The sequence below is a fragment of the Mastigoproctus giganteus genome, chromosome 1 (genome assembly GCF_048544385.1).
Source record: "Mastigoproctus giganteus isolate SK-2022 chromosome 1, ASM4854438v1, whole genome shotgun sequence".
In the NCBI taxonomy this organism is placed as follows: domain Eukaryota; kingdom Metazoa; phylum Arthropoda; class Arachnida; order Uropygi; family Thelyphonidae; genus Mastigoproctus; species Mastigoproctus giganteus.
Window position 1 is genome coordinate 229,624,828 of NC_143575.1, and position 27,375 is coordinate 229,652,202.

The 27,375-nt window shown below is 38.2% G+C and overlaps 1 protein-coding gene across 1 annotated transcript in view; it reads left to right on the forward strand.

Moving 5' to 3' along the window:
• Nucleotides 1-27,375, forward strand: part of Upf1 (Upf1 RNA helicase) — a 294,032-nt gene that overhangs the window by 250,356 nt on the left and 16,301 nt on the right. Inside the window, exon 22 of the mRNA XM_090376241.1 lies at nt 5,340-5,498. Within this exon, the coding sequence (XP_090232367.1) occupies nt 5,340-5,498 (159 nt within the window). The remainder of the gene's footprint in view (nt 1-5,339; nt 5,499-27,375) is intronic.

Genomic DNA, 27,375 nt, shown 5'->3' on the forward strand with positions numbered 1-27,375 from the left:
AGCTGATTTGTAATGAAATTTGGGAGGGCCAAAAAAATCATTCTGAAAGACCCAAATGTAAAATTTTATGAAACTCCATCTACCTGAAGTTGGGTTATTACAAGCTAATGTACAGACAAAGAAATAATAAATGCCATATTTCTGTTGATCTGATTTTAATGAAATTTGGGGTTGCTTTATAAATAACCATCCACTAGGAGTTGAGTTATTACATTTTCTATAGAAAGATGGACAGACAATTGATGAAGGCACAAGGTGCTTTATACATAAAAATAGTAAAACTACATTAAAATTGGAATATTTTAAAATAATAAAATTCACTTTTTTTTTTCCATAATTGTTTTGTAATATGCAAATGTGTTTACACAGTTAACTTCTCATGTTATCATCATATCTTTACGTTCAGGTTTTAAAAATGGCATAAAAAGCATGACAAATATGTATTGCATAAATATAGCAGCATATTCAAGTAATGAATTAGGGGATTTTTTTGTTATGATTTATTTGTGACATGGAAAGAATGATAATTTCCCATCATTGGAATGCAATGTTCCTACCTATGGATTTCAAAGATTAGCTTTACCTATATGTCACTTAAATTTTTGTCTGAATGTCACTTAAATTTTTACCTTTATTTTTTGCTCTAACAGTAAATGCACATTATATTGACTTCTGTTTTCTTACTAATCTGTTCCGAATTTTCAGGAGGCTGGACTCATGTACAGTATTGGTATCGACTATTCATTTCAGGGTGGGACGACAGCAAAGAAAAGGCTATCTTTACCATTTTCACCTGTATTGTGCTGTATTCCAACAAACAAAAAATAGTATGATGATAGTTCTATCCTTGTGTAAAGTGATGTTACTCCCATGATTGATTTCTTTCTCTTTGTCACGAATGACATTTTATCAGATTCACCATCAACATTGTACTCTAGATAGAAAGTGTTTCTCAGGAAACAGACTTTCGAGAAAATGCTTAAAGAGAGTATCAGTTGTGTTGCAAACAAAATTATATTAATTTGCATTTCCAGGTAAACTTTTTCACATTAAAGCTGAAATGAAGACCAGTAATGTGCTGTCCTATTTTGGGAAAAGAACAGCTGCCTGCTTGCTCTGTATATTGATGACAGGAAGTATATGAACAGGATTCTTCTGATTCTGTTGGTGCCAAATTTTAAAATATTACTGCAATTGATAAGATGCATGATGTATATTGAGGGGGGGGGAAGTAGATGAGTCGCAAATAGTGAGTTGAGCTGGATGTTATTATTATTGTCATGATTAACATTCTTTTATTTTAATGTCAGTGGGCACCCACCCAAGAAATCAAAACAGATTGAAAATACCAAAAAAAAAAAAAAAAAAAAGTTGCATCCAGGGAAGACTTGACTGAGAAATCCTTCCACATAATGGTTATTGTTCCTGTTTATAGACTTCTTTCAGGGTATCCTGTCTATAGGGCTTTGAGCTGCAGAAAGATGCATCAATTCTGAGGGAGTGGTACATTCTGAACGTATTCACCAGAAACAGTGATCTAAGGTTTTGCAGGGAAGATTGAAGACAAGGTGTTGAACTGCACCAGGTTTGCTCTGGGGGTTTGTAGTAACTTCCCAGATGTCAGGTGAATCCATTTGGTGGTATAGAAGTTATAGATGTTAATATTCAACTCCAAGAACTCTCTTTAGTTGAGCAGTATGGGTGTCCAGTTCCTTTGGATGTATTTCAAGAGGAACCCTTGAGGCTAAGACTGACCGACTCCTGCCATATTTCCCAGAGTGCCGCAAGCAGTTTTAGCCTGTCATCTCACTTTAATCCCAAATCCATGTGAGAGAGTGGACCTAAAAAATGGCAGTCCCGTTGATTGTGAGCATAATTTCATTCATAGTCCTTTTTGTGAAGGTCATCTGAGCTGCTTTTTGAGGATTCAGCTTACGCCGCAGGCATCCTAGATAATCCTGGAGTTCAAACAATACTATCTGATTTTCTGCCTCGACATTTGCTGGATCATCAGATGGGACCAGCATCTTAAGATCATCAGCTTTGGGTGCTTCGCAAGGCTCTAATGCTGTGGCAAAAAAACCATGATGAGAGAACTCCCCCTTTTGGAATGCTGACAGAGATCTTGGCAGTCTTCTCCAATCTATGGTTATATTTAATGAAACTTTGCCTGTTGATGAGAAATTGATTGAAAATAGCAAGAAGGTTACCTTTGAGTCTGAAATAATGCTTCAAAATTTTAACTACATCTGTTGTGCTGAGTGTGTCGAAAGTGGCTTGTATGTCCAGGAATAAGATTTCAAGTTGTTTCTTAGAATTTAGGGCTTTTTTGATTGCCTAGCTCATCATTAGTAGATTAAACAGCTTAGACCTCCTAGGAACACAGTATGGAGATGCTGTGGTTGCTCATTAAACCAGTGATTGGCTAAAATGGGCTGTATCATTTTTTCAAACACTTCTAGCAACCCACAGGAAATAGATTGCTCTGTAGCCTTTGTGGTCTTTTCGTTTTTTATTTTTTGGAACTGGTAATGCATGATAGATATTCCAAATTGTCAGGGTAATAACGGTCCCGAGAATATGGTTGAAGATGTAATGCAACAGGTCAATCACATGGACAGTGCAAATTTTCAGAATAAAGAATGGAAATCCATCGGGACCAACTGTAGGTTTATTGGAAAGGCTGTTTATTGCTTTCTTAATCGCATCCCTCAAGATCTTAACATGTGCAAGCAAGGCCCTTGCCTTATCGTGATGGCTGCTACAGGGAGGGGCAGATGTTATTCCTGTTCAGGGAGGAAGATTGACTGTGCCCACATGTGGAAACAATGGGCTTGGAATGCCTAAGCCTTCTCTGGATATACTGATGATAGGTCTGCAGGAAATTCGCTCTTTGTGATCTGCCAGGGAGCCAGACTTTCCAGGTTCTGTAGGCTTTTTGTTTTAGGTTGAAAGCATGTTTTGTTTCAGAATTGAACCACTTCTGGTTTTTGAGGAAGTGGTTCAAAGTACTAATGAGAGTAATGTGTCTCAATTCATTAGAAAGGGCATTAATTGGGCATTAAACTCTAGAAGGAAAGGGATGAATCAGATTGGTCCACTGGATATTGATGGTTCAACTGTTGATGATCCTGCTCAGGTGGCTAACAAGCTAAATGAGTATTTTGCATCTACATTCGCACATGAGGAGTTATTCAGAGAGGGGAATGCTAGAGGTGAGTTAAACTCTGGCAGTGAGCTAGATTATTTTGTAATAACTGAGAGGAAAGTGGAGGAGAAATTAAATTGTTGAAGATAAACATAAAAACGGCACCCAGGGTGGATGGGATCTATCCAGTTATATTAAAGGAGTCAGCAAAGGAAGTAAGCAAACCTTTAGCCATAATTATGAGAGCTTCTTTGGACTCAGGAGAAGTACCCATGGACTGGAGATGTGAAAATGTGACCCAAATTCACAAAGGAGGACAAAGGGCGACACAAGTAATTATAGACCTGTTAGTTTAACTTCTGTTCCAGGAAATTAATGGAGGCACTACTTAAAGAAGCACTGCAGGATCATCTAGACAAGACTTCAGTTATAACTCTGACACAGCATAGTTTTGTTGAGGGAAAGTCTTGCCTGACCAATTTGATTGGATACTATGATGTGGTCACAAAGGAACTGGATGCGGGGAATAGCTTTGATATCATATATTTGGATCTTAGAAATTCTTTTGATACTGTTGCACATGGCAGACTGCTGAACAAATTGGAGCAGTGTGGCATTGGAGGCAAATTGCTGCTATGGACAAAGGGATGGTTGAGTGGGAGAAGACAGAGTGGTAATCAATGGACACTGCTCATCGTGGACTAATGTTATTAGGGGAGTCCCTCAGGGTTCAGTTTTGGGTCCATTGTTGTTTTCTCAATTTATAAATGATACTGATGATGGTATATCAAGCTTAAAGTCCAAGTTTGCAGACGATACGAAGGTTGGCAGGGTTGCTAAGGCCACTAATGACAGTACGCTGCTGCAACAGGATCTAGAAAAGTTGAGCAGGTGGGCTGAGAGGTGCCAAATGAAGTTCAACATTGACAAATATAAAGTACTATATATGGGAAGCAGTAACCCCATAGTAACGTATCAACTCTGTGGTACTACACTGACAGTGGTAGAGAACGAAAAGGACCTGGGGGTAATTGTGCAGGCAGATGTGAAGTTTTCTGGACAGTGCAGACAGTCTGCAGGAATAGTTCATGGTGTCTTGTCAATAATATACCGGAATTTTTCTAGCAGGGATAAGGAGGTGATTGTCCCCTTGTATAAGGCAATGGTCTGGGATGTTTGAGTGGTGAGTACTGTATACAGGTCTGGAGGCCTCATTTTAAGAAGGATGTAGAGCTCTTGGAATGAGTACAGAGAAGGGCAACAAGATTAATGAATGGAACAAAGGGTTGCTCTTACGAAGAAAGGCTTCAGTTTTGCAAATTAGTGTCTGTAGACTAGGCACCTGCGAGGTGATCTGATTGAGGTGTATAAAGCCTTGAATGGTTTGAGCATGCTCAATGCTGATGGGATTCTTCCTCTTGCTCAGAATAATCACCTGAGAGGGCATAAATTTAAATTGAGGAAAGACAGTTTTTGGATAGATGTGCGGAAGTTTGCCTTTAGCCAGCGGGTAGTTGGTTGGTGGAACAGACTTCCATCCTTTGTTGTGGAAGTTGATAGCTTAAATAAATTTAAGGCTGAGCTGGCCAGTTATTTGGAACGAACGGAAGGGTGAAATGGGAGCAATTTTTTTTTTTTTTTTTTTTGGCTGATGCTGCATAAGCTTGCTTTCTTGCATCATATGCCTCTACTAATGCTAATTGCCACTTCCACTAGTTCGAAGCAGAGGTTATTCCAGTTAAATGCTTTAAGTTCAGTAAGGATAACATTTGACTTGATCAGGTCAGTTGTGAACGTGGTTACTGCATGCACCAGGTCTGCAGATTTGCTCACAGCAACTGAGTTTGCATGTGCCTATGCTGATATTTGTTGCATTTTTAGTTGGTTTAAAAATTACTAGTGATAACTAACAATTATTTAATTGTATGGTTATACAATTATTAATATATATGTTAATAATTGTATAAATTAGTTTTAAATATATATGTTTTTTGGTATATTGGTAACCAAAAATTCTGCCTTTCTTAGAGTAGGGTGTTAATAGGCAGTAAGCCATTTAGGAATACACTTTTCTTTAAGCACATTATGATCACCTCTTTTAGAACCCTACTTAATATCTGTAATTCTCAAAGCATAACTACATATTTTTATATGTATAAAATAAAATTTTTTTCATTTTTTGTGTTTTTAGGACCTCCTTATTACAATCGTGCTCATGATCAGATCTCATATATTAGTCCAGAACGAGCTCAGGGAGCAGTAACAAATCTTCCCGTTCCAATTGGAATGTTCATGAATATGGCTCATATTCCTCCTAGATTCTATAACCAACATCAACAAGCTCTTCAAGGTAAGTGTACAGATACTACACATGCAGTGTATTGTATGGGGGGTTAACATTTTTTGTATAACCTCCAAAATATTTTTATTTAAAGCTTCATACTCTAGTGATTACTGATTTCTTTCTCTTTGACATTAAGGTAGAAACTTTCATCGTGAATGACATTGTATCAAGTTCACAACTGATATTGTAGCTTGGAAAATCTGTTTCCTGAGAAACATACTTTCCAGAAAATGTCAGGTGATGGGGAGTTATGAGTTGTGCTATTGTTAAAACTGCTAATGCTAATTGGTATTTCCAGGAAAACTGTTGAATAACTTTAACAATAATTTGGCAACTGAATGTAAAAGTGAAATAATAGTGACAGAATTATGAATAGAAATTTTTAAAATGAAAGTTTTACATAGGTGCCAGCCAGCAGTGAAATTCTGTTTATCTGAACCAGTATAGGAACTATTAGTGAACATCCCCCACTAGAGCAGTGGTGGATACCACTGCTCTAGTGGGGGATGTTCACTTTTTTTTGCTGGCATATCCCTTACAATCCAACTTTTAGTTGATGTTCTCCATACAATTTCGGCGCCTCCATAGCCAGGTGGGAAGGAGCAGCAGTGCGTAGCACACGCTTTTTGATTAGACCGGGGTTTGAGCCCATCACCACCAAATACGGAGGATGAGGAAAGGTCAGGGAATGACCACTGGATATCCCGGAGCAATATGGCTTTAGTTGCTAATGCTCCTAAAAACCAAATAACAAACAAACAAACAACAACCATACAATTTCCTTGAATAATACTATATCCCCACCACAAGTGTATATATTTTTTTCCTGTTAAATTTGTCTCTAAATAGGTTTTGAGATAATGTCTGTTTATAATAATGTCTTGATTTATGAATACCATGCTTTTCTGAAAAGTAGTTCATAATGCAATGGTTCATAAATCAGTAGCAGTTTTCCAAGGTATAATGATATAATATGTTCCAAATAAAATATTTATTCCCAAAAACAAGATGCCTGAATAACCATAAGATTTATATATGATGTGTTCTAACAACAAAATTTAAAACTTTTAGCAATAAGATCTTTAAGAATCTTTATTGCAAGATACATTAGCAGTGGATTGCATTTGCAGAGCAATAAGGGATATTAGGATGAATTGGGTCATTTGCAGTAAAACTTGTAATTTACACTAATGAACAGAAAATGCAGGTATCAGAGGAGACATTAGACCATAGATTTCAGTTGGTGTATAGTATATTAAATAATATCATTTTGAATATATATATATTAACTGTGTACCTTTGTTCTAAACGAAAACCATGTAAACTTTTCTGATCTGATTTACCCTCGACCTTTGAGTGAAAGAGAAATTTTTTCTGATTCTATTTTGTGCAAAAGAAATGAACATTCCTTTTGCTCAAAATATAATCAGAAAAATCTTTTAACTGTCATTTCAATCAAAGTTGTCTAACCATTAAATATTTATTTTAGAGTAATTATAAGAAGATTATATCATTTTAAGAAACAACAAAACAGTACAAAAATCATTACAGTGCATCTTTCGGACACTATCTGCTTACAGCCTCAAGCTCCAGCACAATCTTACTGGTATCATAAATAATTGTTCAAATCCTCAAAAATTAAATTATGTAATATCAAGATGTTATTCTACTATAAATAGTTTCTCTTGGAAATTCTCCCTCCCCTCCGATTAAAAATAAAAAAGTCAGAGAATGCAAGCAATTTACAAAACAAATACACTTGGGTCAATAACCTGGAGTGTCCTGATAGCCTTGAAAATGCTTGTATTTTAAATATATTAGTGTGGTATATTAATAATACTAATATAATTAGCATTAGTAAAGGAATATGATGCAGAAAGCAAGCTTATTCAACATGAGCCAAAAAAAAACCCTATTTCACCCATCCACTCGCTCTCAATGTTTGTCTTGTTCTGCCTTGAATCTGTTTAAGCTATCAACTTCAACAGCAACATATGGAAGTTTGTTGCAGCACTCAACCACCCGCTGGCTAAAGGCAAACTCCGCACGTCTATCCTACAACTGTCTTTCCTCAATTTGAATTTATGCCCTCTCAGGCGATTATTCCGAGCAAGAAGAATCCCATCAGCATTTGAGCATGATCAAACCATTCAAGAACTTATACATCTCAATCAGATCAGCTCGCAGGTGCCTAGTCTCCAGACACTGTAGGTTGCAAAACTTAAGCTCTTTCTTCGTAAGAGCAACCCTTTGTTCCATTCACTAATCCTGTTGCCGCTCTCTGTACTGTTTCCAGCAGATCTGCATCCTTCTTAAAATGAGGCCTCCAGACCTGCATATAGTAATAAAGGTGTGGCCTCACCATTGCCTTATACAAGGGGATAATCACCTCCTTATCCTTGCTAGAAAATTCCTGTATATCATTGACAAGACACCATGAACTACTCTTGCAGGCCGTCTGTGCTGCTCAAAAAACTTCATATCTGACTGTGCAATTACCCACAGATCCTTTTCGTTCTCTACCACCATCAGTGTAGTACCACACAGTTGATACGTTACTCTGGGGTTACTGCATCCCATATGCAGTACTTTGCATTTGTTAAACTTCATTTGCCACCTCTCGGCCCATTTGCTCAACTTTTCTAGATCCTTTTGCAGTGGTGTACTGTCATTAGTGTCAGTAGCAACTTACCAACCTTCATATAGTTTGCAAACTTAGACATTAAGCCTGATATACCATCATCAGTATCATTAGTAAATACAGAAAACAACAACGGACCCAACACTGGACCCTGTGGAACTCAGCTAATAACATTATTCACTGAAGAGCAGTGTCCATTGATTTCCACCCTCTGCCTTCTCCCACTTAACCATCGCTTTATCCATACCAGCAATTATTATTATTAGCTATATGGTGCAAGGAAGCCTGAGGCTTATGCTGCACCAGCCAAAAAAAAAAAAAAAAAAAAAAATTCCCTAGGCCTTGCGGTAATCGATGTAGGCAGTGTATAGATTGTGATGCTTCTTTTAGGCTTGCTCCATAACTGTGGCATCTATGGTTAATTGCTCCTCCGCTTGCATCCTTTCTTCTGTTCAGCCATTATGTTCTGACTCTCTCTAAGTGGTCTGATATCTTCTTGGTTATGCAACTGGTCAAGAGCTTGTACATTGTTGGGAGGTAGGTGGTTGGCCTGTATTTCTCTGGGTTTCTTGTATCTTCGTCTTTAGGCTTCAGATATGTGGCTCCTTTGGTGAGAAACTTTAGGATTGTCTCTGGGTGTCTTATCATTCGAGTGAGCTACTCTGCTAGGTACTTGTGTGTGTGCAGGTGAGCTTCTTGTACTGGTAGTTGTGGATGTTATCAATTCCTGGGGTTCGCCAGCTGTGGGTGTTCCTGATTGAATCTCCCACTCTCTCATCTCTTGTATGTCCTTGGTTGCCGACCGGGCTAGCCGGGTGGGTAAAGTGCCTGCCTGGCAACCCAAAGGTCGTGGGTTCGATTTCTGCTTCGAGCTTGGATCACAGTACTGCAAAAGAACCTTGGGAGGTGCATTATGGCCACAGAAGCCTATGCGCCAACAACTACCAAAAAAAAAAAAAAAAAAATGTCCTTGGTTTTCTTCCGTTCTACTTCTATCCAGGGTGCTCTGCTGTTATGTCTTACTTCACTGCTCCAGATATTTCCTCAGAACTCCTTGATCGTCTTCTTCTTGGTTGGTCCATTTCCTGCTTTCCCCTCTTTACCCAGTTTCCTGTAGAAGGCTCTTTGGTCCTCATCGAAGATTTGGTTGTTTATTTTCCTCTTGGAATATTTGTATCTGCATAGTCTCTTGCTGAGTGCCAGGAGGTTCTTCAGTATGTCCAAGTATTCTCCTCTTCTCTGATCTCATGTTTGCTGAGGATGCTCTTCACCTTTCCAATAAATTTCTTACTTCTATTACCCTGTTGGTACTGGGTCAACTGACCTATCTCGACTCTTAATTCTTCCATCTTCTGTTGAAGTCTTCTTTCCCAGGCTGGCGGTTCCTTCTGTTTTCGGTTCTTCTGCTGCTGGTCTCTCATTTCTTTTCCATTAATCCTATTAGCTGCTATGGCAGCACAGTATACAGCTGTGTGGATAGCCTCCAGCGTTGCACCATTGTTGTCAAGGTAATGTGGCATTATTTGCCGATTGAGGTGGTCTGTTATGCTCCACAGGATTTTATTTGGCCTCTGGTATCACGTGGGTTATTGTGGGGTCCATTCCTGCGAATTCTGTTAGGGCCTTCTTCCACTTGTCTTCTCTTCTGGATATTATGACTTCGTCTCTTTCCACTTCAGCTACTCTGGGTTGTATTTCTTTTCCTCCTCTTGTTCCATGGTATGATGTTCCTCCTCTGGTTCCATATTGACCATATTCTTTGTGCTTTGTAGTTGATCGCTGACATCCTGCTTGATTTTTCAAAGATGGCAGGAGCTATTAGGTTCTTCGTGACGATGGTCCTTCTTTGGTCTACTACGCTGTTCAGTGACCTGAATATTTGGGTATCATTCCAACCACTTGGTATGTAGTCGCGACCTGTACATTGTCATATCGATCTCTAGCCTAATTATTTTATAGTATGCTTGCATGATGTACGTATTCATTTCAATGCTCCACTTCATGCATTGGCATTTTCTTCCTTCCTGTGTGGTCACTAGCGCAGTTACGCAGGAAGTACTTCTAGTTGGTGGGGCTGGATGGTTTTGCCCTTCTCTTGTGGTAGCTTTACAGGGGGACAGGGCCACTTGCTCCACTGTCTTGCTTGGGAGCAAGACAGTGGAGCAAGTCGTGCCAACTTTTTGAAGGCACCTCCGTAGCCAGGTGAGAAGGAACAGCAGTGCGTAGCACACGCTTCTTGATTAGATCGGGGTTCAAGCCTGTCACCACCAAATATGGAGGATGCGGAAAGGTCAGGGAATGACCACCGCATATCCCGGAGCAATGTGGCCTTAGTTGCTAATGCTCCAAATAACAAACAAACATATTCTCTCCCAGCTTTTCGAACCGACCCCTCTGCCTAAGGCCTGAACACGAGTGACTTTATCCAGCGCCAAACTCGATGCAGTATGAATATTTCTCTGTGACATCATCCATCTATGGAGGTGGACTTGTTTAGCTTTGGCTTATGTCCAGTGGTTTTTATTTAATTTATTTTTAGTTGTCGTGAGTGACACCAGATGGCACCAATATCTGCCACAGCGTCACTCTGACCTTGGGGAAGGTAAGTCCAGTGGGGTAACTTTTGCGGTGGTTTTTTTTTTTTTTTTTTTTAATCACCATTTAATATTATATTGGTCTCTCAGTGTAATAGAGCTGCGTTCGCTTCCACTAAGGTGGGATTCGAGCCTGGGTCCATCAGGCTGGTAGCCCGGTGTCTTAACCACTGGGCCATCTCGCCTCCTTATTATTAGTGGTAGTAGTAGTAGCTTATTTATCGAACACCCCTGTACAAACGTTATCTAGGAGGGTGGCTAATACAGACATCTTACAACAAATTAGACGGCAACATTGAAAATCAGAAAATACATAAGAATAAATACATCTACATTCACTTGATGCAAGCAACAGTCACTATGAATGAATCTCATAGAATTTCTGCAGTCCTTAACAGTCTTTTGAACACACAAAAATCATTCATTACAGATAATCAAGAATTCATAGGCACAAATTCCACAGAAATGTAAACTCTCCTCTTCATTAAATTTGTAGTGTAGTATACAAGTCCGCTGCTATCAGCTTCCTGTAAATTTTGTCATGGCAGTACCTGTTCTGGTCGATTTTGAAGTCTCTAAAGAGCTCCAGAGTATTGGCAGGAAACAGCTGCCTTAATCCCTCCGTGTGATGGAGAGCGCTTCGAAGACTATGAGGGTAGTAGAGCCAGGGCATGGCCTTTCACAAGCTGTGCAAGAGTGCTGGTGTTATGCATGGTGACCATCTGTATCCACTGAGCTACATTTAAGTTTGTATACAGTATGAATTTCGACATTGTAGAGGGCTTCCCGGCAATCCTATTCAGCCACCGGAGCACCTAGTATTCCAAGCTGAGAAACTTCCTAATATAGGTATTTGGGGGCAGAGGACCAATAAATTGAGGCATAGAGGGGAAACAGGATCAAGATACTTTGGATGTATTGGGTCACTAGTTGTTGATTCCGAATCCCAGTTATCTCCTGTCTTACAGCCCAAATGGCAGTGAGAGTTTTTGTTCTGGTGTTCTGAAAGCACCTTTTAAAGGTAAGGCCTTCGTCCCACGTCACTCCAAGATCAGTGTAGTTGCTGACTTTCTTAATCTGTGCTCCATTTATAGATAACTCAGTTCTATTCTTTCTTCTTATTATTATTGTCAGTTGTGCTGACTTGTCAGAGTTTAGCCCTGAAGCTGAGCATTGACGTCGAACACAAGGGCTAGTTCACTAGAGACAGCAAAATACTTAATATCATCGGCGTATGAAATAAAACTATGATTCTATCATAAAAAAGGTTCCAGGGCGGATCAAGCTGATAAAACATCTTGAGGGATGCTCCAAGTGAGGGTGTATTCTATGCTAAATTCGTGATGTTGTACGATTAGGTGCCTTGGCTTCAAAATGGCCTTGATAATCCATAATAGTTTGCCTTCAATGCAGACGTAAACTGACAAAATATTTTCAAGGGCAGATAAGGAAACATTATCAAAAGCTGCCTTAATGTCGAAGATATAATATCAATTTTGGCCTTTTCATTTAAAGCTTGTTGTACTATGAAAAGAGTCGCCAACAAATTAGTAATAGTGGATCTTTTTTGTACTACGGTGTGGAGATGGGGTGGCCTGTGCGCAAAACGCTGGGATTAAAGCAGGGGAGATGGCTACATATTAAGAGATCTCCAGGGGTGGGGGGGGGGATTCCATCTTTCAGGATGTTTAGGAATGATGTGCAACAGCACATCATTCCTAAATGTAGGCACTACATATTTTTAAAATAAAAATTGGGAACCTGTTGGAGCCGATTGTAGATTTGTTAGGCAAGCCATTAATAGCAGTAATGAGATCTCTAGAAACCGTGATGTCGGATAATACATTCACACAAACACCGCCATTTGCCAAAAAATGTGCCATGTCCTCCAGCTAATATTGTTGATCATATGTAGCTTTCCCTTCATCTGGTAACCTTTCAAAGCATTCCTTACCGCAGTGTCTGACTGTAGTTTCCTCCATTTCAAATTTAGTAGCCTTTTTGGTGACAGTTCATTTTGAATGTTGTAGTTTTTTTTTTAGAATCTCTTTGTAGCGAGCAAGTCCTTTCTTTTTCAAGAAGATGACCCTTTTTGTTTTTCTTATAGTCCGTGTGGTCTTCATTAAATCTGGAATTTCTCCATTTCCGATAAGCCTTTTGCTTGGTCACGAATGCCTTTTTTAAAATCTTGTTGAACCATGGTTGGGTTTTGTCCATGATTCTTACCTCCTTCGAGGCACCCAGGTCAGAAATCAATAAGAGCTGTTCCTCAATCAAATTGGTAGCTTCTTCCACCAGTTTATTGTAAAAAGCATCCTAGTTGTAGGTCCTAAGATGTTCTAAAATAATTTCAGGTCTTACAAACTTCAGGGAGTGTATTTTCTTGGTTTTACTTGTTTGCTCATCAGTTTGTTGCACACCTGCTCTAATGGATGAGGAAATTTCACAGCATATTGGGCAGTGATCTGACTGGAATATAGTTTGAGGGGTGAGATTTTTTATGTTATTCAAATTATGATACAGTAGGTCCAAACACTGCTCACCCCCAGTCAGAATCATACTCAGAAGGGTCAATTCTAAGGTTGCACCAAGGTGTTCTTTAGCATGATCATGTATTGGGCTAGGCATATTAAAGTTTCCGGTTAAATCACAGGATGGTCGGTGGCACGATTCTCTGTTATCCACACAAGAAGCTCGGTTCGGATGTTTACAGTGTGCTCTGGTGGAAGATACATAAGGCAGACTTGAATTTTTTGAGCCTTCTTCCTGAATGAGGTGGAGGTAGCATCAAACTTTTCAGTTTGACTTGATTTTATTCTTGTAAGATGAAGACTTTCAATATAGGATAGCACCCCCTCCACCCCTCTTTTCCTTTCTGCTGTTCCCAATAAATATGCAACTAGAAGATTGGACCAGCAGATCCAGTTGTCTGTTATGATTTAGCCAAATCTCCATAATACAGATAAAGTCGTATTCTTCAAGGTGAAGGAAGGTCTGTAATGTATTCAGTTTGTTAGCAATACTTCCAACATTTTGAATAAAAAGGCAAATGGGCTGGTTCTCTCCAGAAGGGGGATTTTATTTCTTTATTTGCTATAACGGTTGATGCATACTTCCTGATCTCCACACGAATGCTGTGTCCTTTTCCATAAATATTTTAACTAATTCACCTAATGGCCAGTTATTGTACACAAGGATCAGATTTAGGTCATCAGGTGTAATCACAAATGACAAATATGAAAGATGTCTCGTTTTCAACGAGGTAGGTACCCCTGTGGTAGTTACCTCTTTGAGTAAATCGCACTTCAGCACACTGTGATCACTACCACCTAGTGGTTCCTTTATCTACAGATTCTTAATGCATGAAGAATCACTACTGATAATCAGAACAAGAGTATTACTCTCTGCAGTTGCCTCCCAAACATGCTGCTGTAGTAAACAATTATTCAATAAATCCACAAAAGCGTTGCTGGTGTGTGAGTGACCAACCCACAAATTCCAGTCAATATCTGGGAAATTAAAATCCCCCATTGTAAGACAATCTGATTTTCTGGCAAACTATATTTCTCTGTACAATTGCTTATTATACTCATCAGAGTCATTAGGCCTATAACGAGTGTCTACTCTCAATTTTGCTTTCTGAGTGCTTATGTCACATCAAACTGACTCAACACTGCTCTGTCCACTCATGACCACCACCTGTACTTCCTTGGATTTTATATGTTTTTTAACTAATAGCATAACCCTTCCTCCGTTCCAATCCCATCTATCCTTCCTGTACACATTGTACTCTCCAAATTCCATTTTTGCATTCCTTATATCTGTGTGACACCACACATCTCTGATATCCCAACAATATCTGCCTTTGAGGTTTTAGCCAACACCTCAAATTCATCGGCCCCGGATGCCAAGCGATTCTTGCATGTTTGTAAAGCGTTTTTCCTCCCAGCGACAGTTTTCCTTGTTTTTTTTTTTTTTTTTTTTTGTAGTAGTAAAATTTTCTGTTAAGTAGCTCTACTTACTTAAAACACTAAGAAGAGAGCCCAGAAGAAGGCAAGTACCTTTTTCTTTAATTTAGCTAGCCGTACTAACTTACTAACTAACTCTATGATTGGCCACCAAGCATCACTGCTCCTGCAAACCCCAGAGCCAAAAGGAGCCATCATGGATAAAAATCATTATCCAAAATCAGAGCTTTCGAGCTCAAGAGCTCAAAAGAGGGTTCTAACACTGACTATGACTCAAGTCAACCTAAAAAACTGCAAAGAGAGGGTAGAATGTCATGACGATTTTCCAAACTTCCTGGTGATTCATTCCCTATCCACCCAACCTGTGGGTAAGTTATCACCATTCTTAATTCAGAAAATCTTGGAGTCTATTGCTGTATCACCAAAAATGGTTAAAAGACTGCAATCCGGAGACCTTCTGATAGAAACAGCCACCTCAAAACATTCTGAGCAGCTGTTAAAAACAACAACATTTGGTGGGTTGACAGTATCAATTACTCCCCACAAAACACCAAATTCATCAAAAGGTGTCATCAGCGAGTGGGACCTAATTACAGCCTCCGAAAACAACAACATTTGGTGGGTTGACAGTATCAATTACTCCCCACAAAACACCAAATTCATCAAAAGGTGTCATCAGCGAGTGGGACCTACAGCCTCTGAAGAAGAACTACTCCAAAAACTCAGCAGTCAGAAAGTAATAAATGTAAAACGGATCATGACGAAAAAAGATGGAAATCTCGCTCCAACGAGATCCATCATTCTGACATTTAGCACTCCAGACTTACCATCCTCTATTAAAGCTGGTTGTTTAAACTGTCAGATTCGACCTTACATCCCGAATCCTGTTCATTGCTTTAAATGTCAGAAGTATGGTCATTCCCAGCAGGCTTGTTGGGGGGAAGCCATATGTCCCATCTGCAGCTCTAAAGATCACATCCATGAAAACCCCTATTTGTCCAAACTGCAAAGGAAGCCATCCAACCTTTTCCAAAACTTGTGAGCTGGGGATAACAGGAAAGAAAATTTAAAAATACAAAATTGAAAATAAAGTCACGTTTCCTGAGGCACGTAGACAAGTTATGTCGACCATGGCTAGTGGTCGTTCTTATGCAGCTCGCACTTGAAACTTTGTTTCTACTTCAGCTCAAACGAATGTATCAGTTCTGCCTAACACCTCTCTAGCGAATTGGCTTAAATCTACACTTTCAACCTCCAAAAAAAGATAATCCTCCAAAAAAAACTAGCGAACCAACAAATACTCCAATCAGCATTCCTACTCATACTCCATCGGTCCCTGTTGAAAAGGAACAATTAAAATCTGAATCAGTCTAAAAAAAATGGAATCTCCCACCAACAGTATCGATGTAGATGAGCTGCTAGTCTAGATTTGCATTCTAGAACTCCATGCTGATGACACCATGGATATTGAACGCTCCACATTCTCAAAAAAAAGGACCAGAAAAAATGCCCCACATACAATAAACAGATGAATCATCTTCAGATAAACCTAAATAATGCATAACATCATACAATGGAATTGCAGAGCACTAAGTAGTCATTCTGATGCCAAAATTTTGCCAAAATGTTCAAATTATACCATTTACAGACGAGATAGGAACTCAGAATCACCTGCACGTGAAGGAGTTGCTATTCTTGTTAATGCTAACTTACCATCCAGACCGATCCAACTGAGAACTACTCTAGAAGTTGTGGCAGCTCGCATTGCAGTTGGTACATCATTTACCGTTGTTTCCATTTATATTCTGCCATCTGCACCACTTCTGCTTTCAGAAAATGACAACCTTATTGCACAACTCCCAACTCCAATTTTCCTTTTTGGTGACTTCAATGGACACCATCCATTGTGGGGATCTTCCACAATGGATAGAAGAAACAAATTGATGGAGGAATTCATGCATAATAATGCTCTTAATTTATTAATGTCTGGATCTCCTACCTACATCCACTTAGCAACTGGATTTGGTTCCGCAATAGACTTGTCAATTTGTTCACCATCCATATTTCCAATCATGACATGGTCAGTATTAACCAATCTCTTTAATAGTGATCACTTTCCAATTATTTGCTCAGTAACTTCAGGGATAACTCCAAATCCCGATCAAGATCCACTTGGCAGTTTAAAAAAAAAGGCAAAATGGAGTAGCTATGTCCAGATACTCTTAGACAGATTTTATGTTCAAAGACAACATATTGATGATGTAAACACTTACATAACCAATCAGATTCTGCTGCAACTAAGGCCTCCATTCCAAAATCCAAGCCATATTGAAAACACAGAAATCATTGGTGGAATACAGACTGTTTAATTGCCAAACAGGAAAAAAACCGTTCTTGGAATTATTTCCGCAAGTATCCCACCACTAGTAACCTAATTGCTTTTAAAAAACAAAGCAAAAGCTAAACAAGCTAAACTGGATTCGTGGATTGCTTTTGCCTCAGCCATCACCCAAGGCACAGATACACGGGTCATCTGGAAAAGAATACAGGCATTAAATGGGAAATTTGCTCAGCTGCCCTCTCCTGTACTTCATTGGAAAGGGAACGACATTTCTACTCCTGAAGAAGTTGCAAATGCATTAGCAGAATCATTTTAAAAAATCTCAGTTTCTGCCACCTATGCATCCACCTTCCAGAACATCAAAGCAGGTGCAGAAAGGTATAAAAACTTCTTCACGCACCACTCATTCCCATACAACCAACTGTTTACATTAATAGAACTTCAAGAATCATTAAACAGATCTTCCAATAGCACTGCAGGTCCAGATGGAGTTCATTATAGGTATGCTAAAGCATTTACTTGGAGAAGACTTCAGAAACCTATTATATTTTTATAATCGGATCTTCTCTGAAATGCCTATCCTTCTTCATGATGCCATTCGTTCATTATTGCATTATCAAAACCAGAAAAAATCCTTCCTGTGTTGAAAATTACAGGCCAACATCTCTTATGAGCTGCGTGGGAAAAATTTTCGAAAGAATGGTTCATACTAGGCTCACTTATCCTGGAGTCAGAAAATCTCCTTTCCAGATCATCAGTATGGCTTTCGAAAAAATAGATCAACCCTAGATGTGCTCATTAAAGCCAAGTCTCATATCCGCAATGCCTTTGTCACGAAACATCTAGTCATGGTCAATTTAGATCTTGAAAAGGCATTTGATACTACATGGCATCATGGTATTATTATGGACCTTTACCATCTGGGGCTTAGGGGCCATTTGCCAGAAATAATTCAAAATTTCCTGCAATTTTTTTTCTTTTCAAGTCCGATATAAAAACGTACTCTCTACATCTCACATTCAGGAAGAGGGAGTCTCGCAGCAATCAATACTTAGTCCAACACTGTTTTCAGTCCGAGTTAGCAGCATGACACAAGATGTTCCAAAAACCATTCAAACTTATATGTACGCAGATGACCTTACCATTTCCTGTCAGTCTCAAAGTATGAATACCATCGAATGTTAGCTCCAACTTGCCATAACCAAAATAGAATCCTGGACTTCACAGAATGGCTATCGACTATCAGAAAAGAAATGCACTGTCACTCACTTTTGCAAGAAACGAGCTCTCCATCCCGAACCTGAACTAAAAATAAACAATACTCCAATCCCACTTGTTAATACCATTAAATTTCTTGGACTAAATTTCCAAGCACACATCACTTATTTGAGAACTTCTTTTATAAAGCATTTGAATATACTTCAATCTGTCTCATCTATGTCAAGGGAAGCTGCATCTTTATAGAAGTTTAATCTGTTCACGACTAGATTATGGTTGTCCAGTGTATGAGCACTACTTTAGCTAAATATGATCCATCACAGTGCTCTGAGGACTGCACTGGGGGCTTTCAGGACTTCTCCGATCCAAAGTCTATATATTGAAGCGCATGATTCCCCATTACACCTGCATAGAAAAATACTACTGCTACACTACGCTGCTAAGATACAGAGTCTACCATTGTACCCAAGTTGGGAGTATCTTTATAATACTCATTGGGAATTCTTCTCTGAGAGCAAGTCAAATGAAAATAGACCTGCCTTGCTCAGGATCAAAGAGATTGTTCAGACTTGGAATGTCAATTTAAATGAAATTTTCCAACACACAACTACACCTCTTGCTCCTTGGACATGTGTGTCTGTCTCTCAAGATATAGACTTCCTCCAGTGGGGGGAAAGATATTATACCTCCCTATCAGACAGTTATATTCCAAAACTGAGAGTATGGTAGGTGCTGCCACAGTTTTTCCTTTATATACAGGTTTAGATCGCCTTCGTAGCCAGGTGGGCAGGAGCAGCAGTGCGTAGCACACGCTTCTTGATTAGACCAAGGTTCGAGCCCGTCACCACCAAATACAGAGGATGCGGAAAGGTCAGGGAATGACCACTACCTATTCCCGGAGCAATATGGCCTTAGTTGCTAATGTTCCTAAAAACCAAATAACAAACAAACAAGTTAGCCACACTACCACTTGCTTGCAGCATATTCACGGCTGAATTATATACTATTAAGTTAGCGCTTAGTAAGATTATTGAGCTTTCCATCTCATCTGCAATAATTTACACAGATTCTCTTATTGCTGTCTCTGCCATAAGGAAGAATTTCTCCTCTTCTCAGTCTAAATTGAAACAGATTCATTCCCAGCTATTTGCTTGCAGTGTGTCCAATCAGTTTTTGCTGGATCCCTGGCCATTCAAGCATTCCAGGAAATGAAAGTGCTGGCTTTGCCGCTAAACATCCTCAACCCACTCTCTCACAACAACCTCGGGTTCCTTACTCTGTCTATAAGTCTGTCATATGCAAAGTGTGCTACGATAAATGGTCACAGACCTGGAAAAGTGACACCAACAATAAACTTTACCAGATAAATGAAGATCCAAAGCTGTGGCTGTCTGGCTTCCAACGAAAGAGACAAGAGGAAGTGGTACTGGCAAGACTCAGAATTGGACACACTCATCGTACTTATCTCTTTCTATTATTTTGAGAAAACCCACCACAGTGCTCATCCTGTCAGACGCAACTTACGGTCCGTCATTTTCTGGTTGATTGTTCTTTACAATCAACCATCCGGTCAAACACTTTTCAGTCACTCTCCACGTTGAATATATCACCTGATTTATCTCATTTCTTAGGAAATGAAGCAAATATTGAAGAACTTTTATTATATCTAAAACATATTGGCTTGTACAGAAGCATATAATTTAACCTCTCTAATAATATGCCTTTTGTGAATTAACAATGAACAGACACAATTTGGCCTTGGTAGCCCTTGTGTCGCTAAGCTGAATAACAAACACCTCAAATTCATCAAATTTTATTTTCCAGGCTGCTGCTCATTCCAGTAGAAGCAGTGCAAGAATCACTTTCACCTCTGCCAGCTGCTACTGTTAATCTATTAGTCCTTGTATCTCCCCCCCCCCCATGCTAGCAGTTTTCCGACTCACCTAACACTGCCTCGATAGCATCAGCAAATATTCTTGCACCCTTTCTATTTAAGTGTATCCCATTCCTGTAGAAGCAGTCTCTCCTGTTAACAAGCACAGACCAGGCTGAGAAGAATTCTACTCCTTGAGCCTTGCACAATCTCTCCAGGGCCAAATTTATCAACAAGGCTCTCATCATATACTCCCTCCTATCGTGTCTGGGCAGAATTGCAGACACTTTCAAATTTAGCCCGAACTCGCAGCTTTTTTTTTTTCAACATTGACCTTGTTGTTATTGGTTTTTTTCCTCCAACATTGACCTTGTTAAGTAATTTCGCCAGTCTCCTACTCTTAATATCATTAGTGCCAACGTGTACAGCAATATCACCTGTTGTGCCCTTAAAAGCTATCTGCTCTACAGTGTATCAACCTTTGCCCCTGGAAGACATGTCCTGTTCCACCTATCCTTTTTTGCACAATATATATTCCCCTTTTCCCTGACAACATAGTCTCTGACAACTAGTTCCTGTGGAACCAGCATATTCTGCTCTGGTGTTGATGTGAGCAGCTGAGGGCCTGATTTGCCCCCCTCAGTTTAAATCCTTCGAGGGCATCCACCCTGTCCTTCAAGCTCTCATATTGGCCCATAATAACACTGAGTTAGCACCTGATTTCCTTTCATTGCGCGCACCCACACACAAAGACATTCTTCTTGGCAATATCATGTCCCGTTCCTGATTGCCCCATCAAATGAGCAGTACATTTCAAAAGCTGTGATTCAGACACTCCCCCCCCCCCCCACCACCATTTTAATACATTCTTATTAGTTTATTTTTTTTATTTTTTCCAACTCGATCGCTTTCCTTATTTGGTAGATGTACTGTACCGCTGTCACTTATTCTCTTAGTCGGCACCATGATAATGGTGAAAATGAAATTTTCTGTAAAACCTGAAACCTTTACAGGGTTGAGGTGAAAACTCACTATTATCATCCCGCGCGAGCTCACATTTTACTAAAGTTCATTTTTGTAGGTCAGTAAAAACAATTTGCATTTTCCGTTTTATTGGGCGTTTCTGTTAGCACAATCTTATTATAAATGGGTAGTAAACTCGATCTTGTTGCATTTGCAGTAATACTGATGGCTGGAATTCTGTGGGTTTTTATGTTATTATGGTGAAGTGTGTGACCCCTTCACTGAAATCTTCAGTCATATAAAAAAAACCATAAATAATTGTAAGAATTTTCTCTTTTTTTTTTTTTTTTTTGCCTGTTATTCTGATCTCACTTGTGCAATTTGTGCATGCCATGATCGTCGTTATTGATTGCTCATTATTATTATTTATTTTTGTTGTTTTAAATTTTACAATCCTAAAAATAAAAAAAATTGAGTGAAAACAAATTTATATAAATCCGTAGTTGGGTAAGTCAGGGACTTACTGTATCAAAAAATGTTCAGCAACCTAAACAAATGTTTAGGTTGCATAAAAAATATGGCGATAGATAAAAAACTTATCACGTAGAACTCATGTGTCCAATACGATGATTCCACTTATTTTTTGCGATGTCGATTTTAAATCTAATAGCTTCCCTTTGTTTTTTGCAGTGTCACGTATGGTTTGGTTACCAACATTATAATGGTTCATTAGAGATTTAACGGATGCACCGTTTTCAAACGTTTGAATAATTTCTAGTCTTTGTTTAACTGAAAGTGCAACTCTTGCATTTATCCATCATTTTTGCGATTTCTAAACAAAAAAAAAATTTACTATAAAGAAACAATTTGCCCTTTTGTGGTGTGGCGGAACACAACAATCGACGCAGTGCACTAAATAAAACTAAACATTTGGGGTTTTTTTTTTTTTTTTCTTCCGAGCAGCGGATGCGAATACAGCGGGGGTTGCAAGATAATAGGCACATTAATCCATTGATGACTTGTAACGCCACTTCTCGCTTATTTGCGACTTGCAAAATATCTGTTTATACCTATTCTACTTATTACTTGAATTTTATGATTTCTGGTTGATTTTTCATATTTTTTTATTTGGAGTTTTGAAGTGTCCCAGTTAATCCGCTTACCGGTTAATCCAATCTCGGTAAATCGAGAGTCTGCTGTATATATATTAATATGTACAGCAGACTATGGATAGGATTTCAGTATCAAGTTTTATCTCCAACCGAGTTACGTTATATGGATTTCGTATCTCCTATCAAGTTTACTAATTTATGTACTAATTTATAACATTATGTTTGTAAAATTTAAGTACAGCAGACTCTCGATTAACTGGGACACTTCGACTCCAAATAAAAAAAAATCAACCAGAAATCATAAAATTCAAGTAATAACTAGAATAGGTATAAACAGATGTTTTGCAAGTCGTAAATAAGCGACAAGCAGGGCGTTATAAAGTCGTCACTGGGAGATTATCTTGCAACCCCTACTGTCTTCACACCCGACACTTAAAAAAAAAAAGAGAGAGAGAGAAGAAGAAATATTTAGTTTGTTTTAGTGCGTCGCTTCGATTGTTCTGTTTCATCACACCGCAAAGAGAAAAATTTTGTTTCGTTATTTATGTCAGGGATAACAAAAAAAAAATCGCAAAAATGATGGGTAAGTGCAAATGAGTTGCACTTTCAATTAAACAAAAACTTGTTTTCAAACTTTTGAAATTATTCAAAAGTTTGAAAACAGTGCATCCGTTAAATCTCTAATGAACCTTTATAATGTTGGTGGCCAAACCATACACGACTTCATAAAAAATAAAGGGAAGCATCGTATTGGACATGCGAGTAGTGCTTGGTAAGTTTTTTATCCATCGCCATATTTTTTACGTAGGTTGCGTAAGTTGTAGGTTGAGAAATTTTTTACGTGGGTTGCTGAACATTATTGGATATACTGTACTATAGTAAGTCTCCAGCTTATGTAACTTCGAACTTGCGTTAATTTTTTTCACTCAATTTTTATTTTTATTTTTTAGGATTGTAAAATTTAAAACAGAATAATAATAATAATCAATAAAGACAATCAAGGTACGCACAAATTGCACAAGTGGGATATGGAGTCACAAGCTTAAAAATAGGAATGAAGAGAAAATTTTTAAAATTTATTTAGGTTTTTTTTGTATGGCTGAAGATTATAGTGAAGGGGACACACATTTCACCATAATAACGTAAAATCCCACAGAATTCCAGCTATCGGTATCATCGCAAATGTAATACGATCGAGTTTACTACCCGTTTATAATTGCTTGCAGTAACAGAAAAGCCCAATAACCCGGAATGTGCAAATTGTTTTTATTGTTTTATGACAGTGACCACCAGAAAGGTGTTTTACTAAAATGTGAGCTCGCGTGGGGTGATAAGTGTTTTCACCTTAACCCTGTGAAATTCTTTACATAAAATTTCAATTTGATCTTTATCATGATGCAGACTAATAGAATAAGTGACAGCAGTACTAGTAAATCTGTCAAAAAAAAAAAAAAAAAAAAAAAAGGAAAAAAAATCAAAATACGGATGTTTGAAAATGGTCAAACATGAACAGTAAGTCTGTAAGACAGAGTGGAGAGACTGTTAGAGAGGAGTCATAAATTAACCTAACTGCCCTATTCTAAATGGAATCTAGAAGCCTGAGAGAGGTTTTGGGGGCACTGCCCCTGATGTTGGAACAATATTCCATGGGAGGGTGGATTTGCGATTTGTACAGAGCGAACAGCTGTTTGGAAGAAAAGTAACGCCGAGAGTGAAAGAGAAAACCAAGTTTTTTAGATGCAGAGGAACCAATATTTGTAATATGCTTGTGCCAAGAGAGATTAGAAGTCAGGGTAATCCCCAAAAGAGATATATCATTTTGCCTAGAAATCGGAGTGTCGCCAAAGATAAGCATAAGAGCAAATTGCGAGATATAAAACAAGACTGAGTTTTAGAAGGATTGAAATTAACTAAGTTGTCTTTGCCCCACTGGAGAATTAGCTGGAGAATGCCATTTAAGGAATTGGTAGCAGATATTCAAGAAGTTAAAGCTGGTTGAGCAGGGCAAGGTTTTTCAAAATGGAAAGTGGAATGCAATGTGCTATCATCGGCAAAACTATGGATAGGATTTCCGTCAATGGAAGATGGTCATTAATATACAAAAGGAAAAGAGTGGGTGAAAGAACTGAACCTTAGGAGACACCAGCATTAGTGGAGAAGTTGGAAGACAGAGAGCCATCTACCATCACCCTCAGTAAATGATCAGAGAGAAAACTGGATAACCAATTACAAAAAACAGTTGGCAAACCATAAGATGGAAGCTTGTTTGGAAGACCTTTATACCAAACATGATCGAAAGCATTAGAGATGTCAAGAGCAACTACTTGTGTTTCACCAAACGTTTCCATTGAATTTGTCCATAAATGGGTAACATAAGCAAGAATATCACCAGTGGATCGACACTGACGGAATCCATACTGGCGATCGTTGATCAGACAAAAGGTTTCTAGGTAGTTTAAGAGTTGGCGGTTATTTGATTTCTCCATTACTTTAGAAAGAGTAGAAATAATTGCAATGGGATGATAATTGAATGGGAGGGTCTTGTCACCCCTCATATCCAACCATATCCATTTGCTCATATCCAACCAGTTCCTTGTTTAGGAACTGGTTGGATATGAGCAAATTTCCTAGCAGAGGGAAAAACACCTTTGGAATAAGAAAGTGAAAAAAGGCGACAAAGAACAGGAGTAAGTTCAAGAGCACAGGTTTTGTGAACAAGTGGAGAAATACCATCAGGACCTGGAGCTTTCTTAGCATCGAGATTTGTCAAAATCCTTCTGACATCCTTTTGACAGAAGACCACAGGAGACATTGAATGGAGCGTTTTGGGAATGGTGGGAGGTGTTTTTCCAAGATCATTAATGCATGAGTTGGAAGAAAAATGGGATGCTAGCAGGTCAGCTTTATCCATGGCTGAAGTGACAACACAACCATCTATCTGGTTTGTTTTGACTGAAGTGGGAGCAGAGATTTGCTAAAGTTGCGGCCAATAGCTTTGGCAAGAGACCAGAATGCTCGGCTACCATTAGGCAAGAAGCAAGTTTTCTACTCTTAGCCTGTTCAAAATCTAGTTTGGACTGATTAATGACTGCTTTACAATTGTTGCGAGCTTTGGTGTAGGTAGAAAATGAAACTGAAGAATTGGAAACAAGCCAATTACGATATGCAACATTCTTCTCTTGAACAGCCTTAGCACATTTATTGGAAAACCAAAGTTTAGATAAAGGTTGAGATTTTAAAGTGGAATAAAGGATTCCATTCGTACAAGAATAATTTCAGTGACACGATCTGAGTAAATATTGACATCAGAAGTTTTGAAACAGTAATTCGACCAATGAAAAGAAGAAAAGAAATCTCGCAGGTTATCCCATTTTGCATTCTTGTAATGCCAAACAATACGAGGTTGGGGATAGCCAAGTATGTAATAAAATATTAGCAACAGTTCTTTGGCTCTCGCTAAACTTGTGCTCGTAAGTGTTCCGTCACTAAAAAATTTTGGGAGACGCTGTGATAGATAAATGGTGATGAATTAACTAAACAACAGTCAGCGAGGACTTATTGTATGTTTGGGATTTTTTTTTTTTTTTTTTTTTCTATAGTGCAACAAAACGCGGTGGCATTCTTGCACTATATGACTAATACTATGACTGATACTAATAACCTGTCACTTTTGCACAGAAATCGGCATTCAGATCACTATGATAAAAAGGGCAAGACAGGACAGGCAGCATATTTACCCTAGACTAAAAAAAAAAAAAAAAAAATTTAGCATAACAACCCATATAGAGATATAGCTAGAGGCATTCTTTGCGGCGGGGAACATATGTAATATTAACCCTGTTAATGATTTTTTTTGCTTGTATAAATCATCTTTTCTCTGCGGATTAGAAGTATTGATTTCCATACTAAGTATTAGTAGTGGCAAAGGATGCAAGGACATTGTATAAGTAGCTTATGCACATTTTTAAGTGCATTCACATTTAATCCATGAATTTCTTCTTTTCCATACAAATTGTATAATGCACACACACACACACACACACACACACACACACACACACACACACACACACACACACACAGTGTGTGCACGTGTGTCATACAATTTGTATGGAAATGAAGAAATTCATTGATTAAACGTGGTTTTAATGCAGTATTATTAGCCTTAGACAGTCTATGCACACTATAAAAGTACTCTGTGGGCCATAAGGCCAAAAAAAAAAAAACTATAAAGACTAAGATAGCCTGTGCTGATCTACATTGTTATACTCTAGAAATAAACATATAATTAGCAATACTATATAAAATAAAATAAAATAATGATTATGTAGCTAATTACTGATATTCAGATACATTGAATGGAACTTTTTCGAGGGCTAATCCCATTCAATATATCCCTACAATAATTAGGAAGGCTCTCTGTTTCTGATTGTTATCTTCCTGTTTAACTAGGTCCAAATAATAAACTTAAATGCATTTTATGCTAAACTTTAAATTTAACAGCAAATAGGCAAGATAACAGCTAGCCCGACAGATAGCTATGAAACGAATATACAGAATATAATACAGAAAAAAAGGGTGCCAACCATAATTTTTATTTCAGTTGTGATTTTTTTATTTATTTTATACATGTGCAAAAGAAAGCGTATGCCGACATAAGGAGAAAGGAGGTAAGAGTAAGTATAGTAATAGTACCTCAATTTCCCTCGAATTACTCTTATAGATCTTGAGGTATAAAATTTTAGGGGTAGAAAGTAAAAAGTGAAAAGCAAAGAAAAAGGTTTTCATAAAGATACTTAGGGTATACCAGGGGCATAACTGCCTGACCCTTTAGTAAGGGATCCTGGTATAACTATAAGGGGTTAAAGGAAGATGTTTAGTGGACAAATACAGGATTACAATAATGAAGAAATATAGAATAACAATTGTAGATAATAATAAGAAAATAAATGAAATGACTATTACCAAATGTAGGAATATTTAAATAAATTGACATTTGTAGGAATATTTATAATAATTAATATAATTCATCCTATCTGATTTAGTAATAAATTGCATACCATCTATACAATAGTTAAATTAAGAATAACCAATTACAACAAAAAATAAAGAGGAATGTGCAACTTACCATCCTGTTCAGTACTAAGTAAAAAGAATGAATTATTTGAGCACA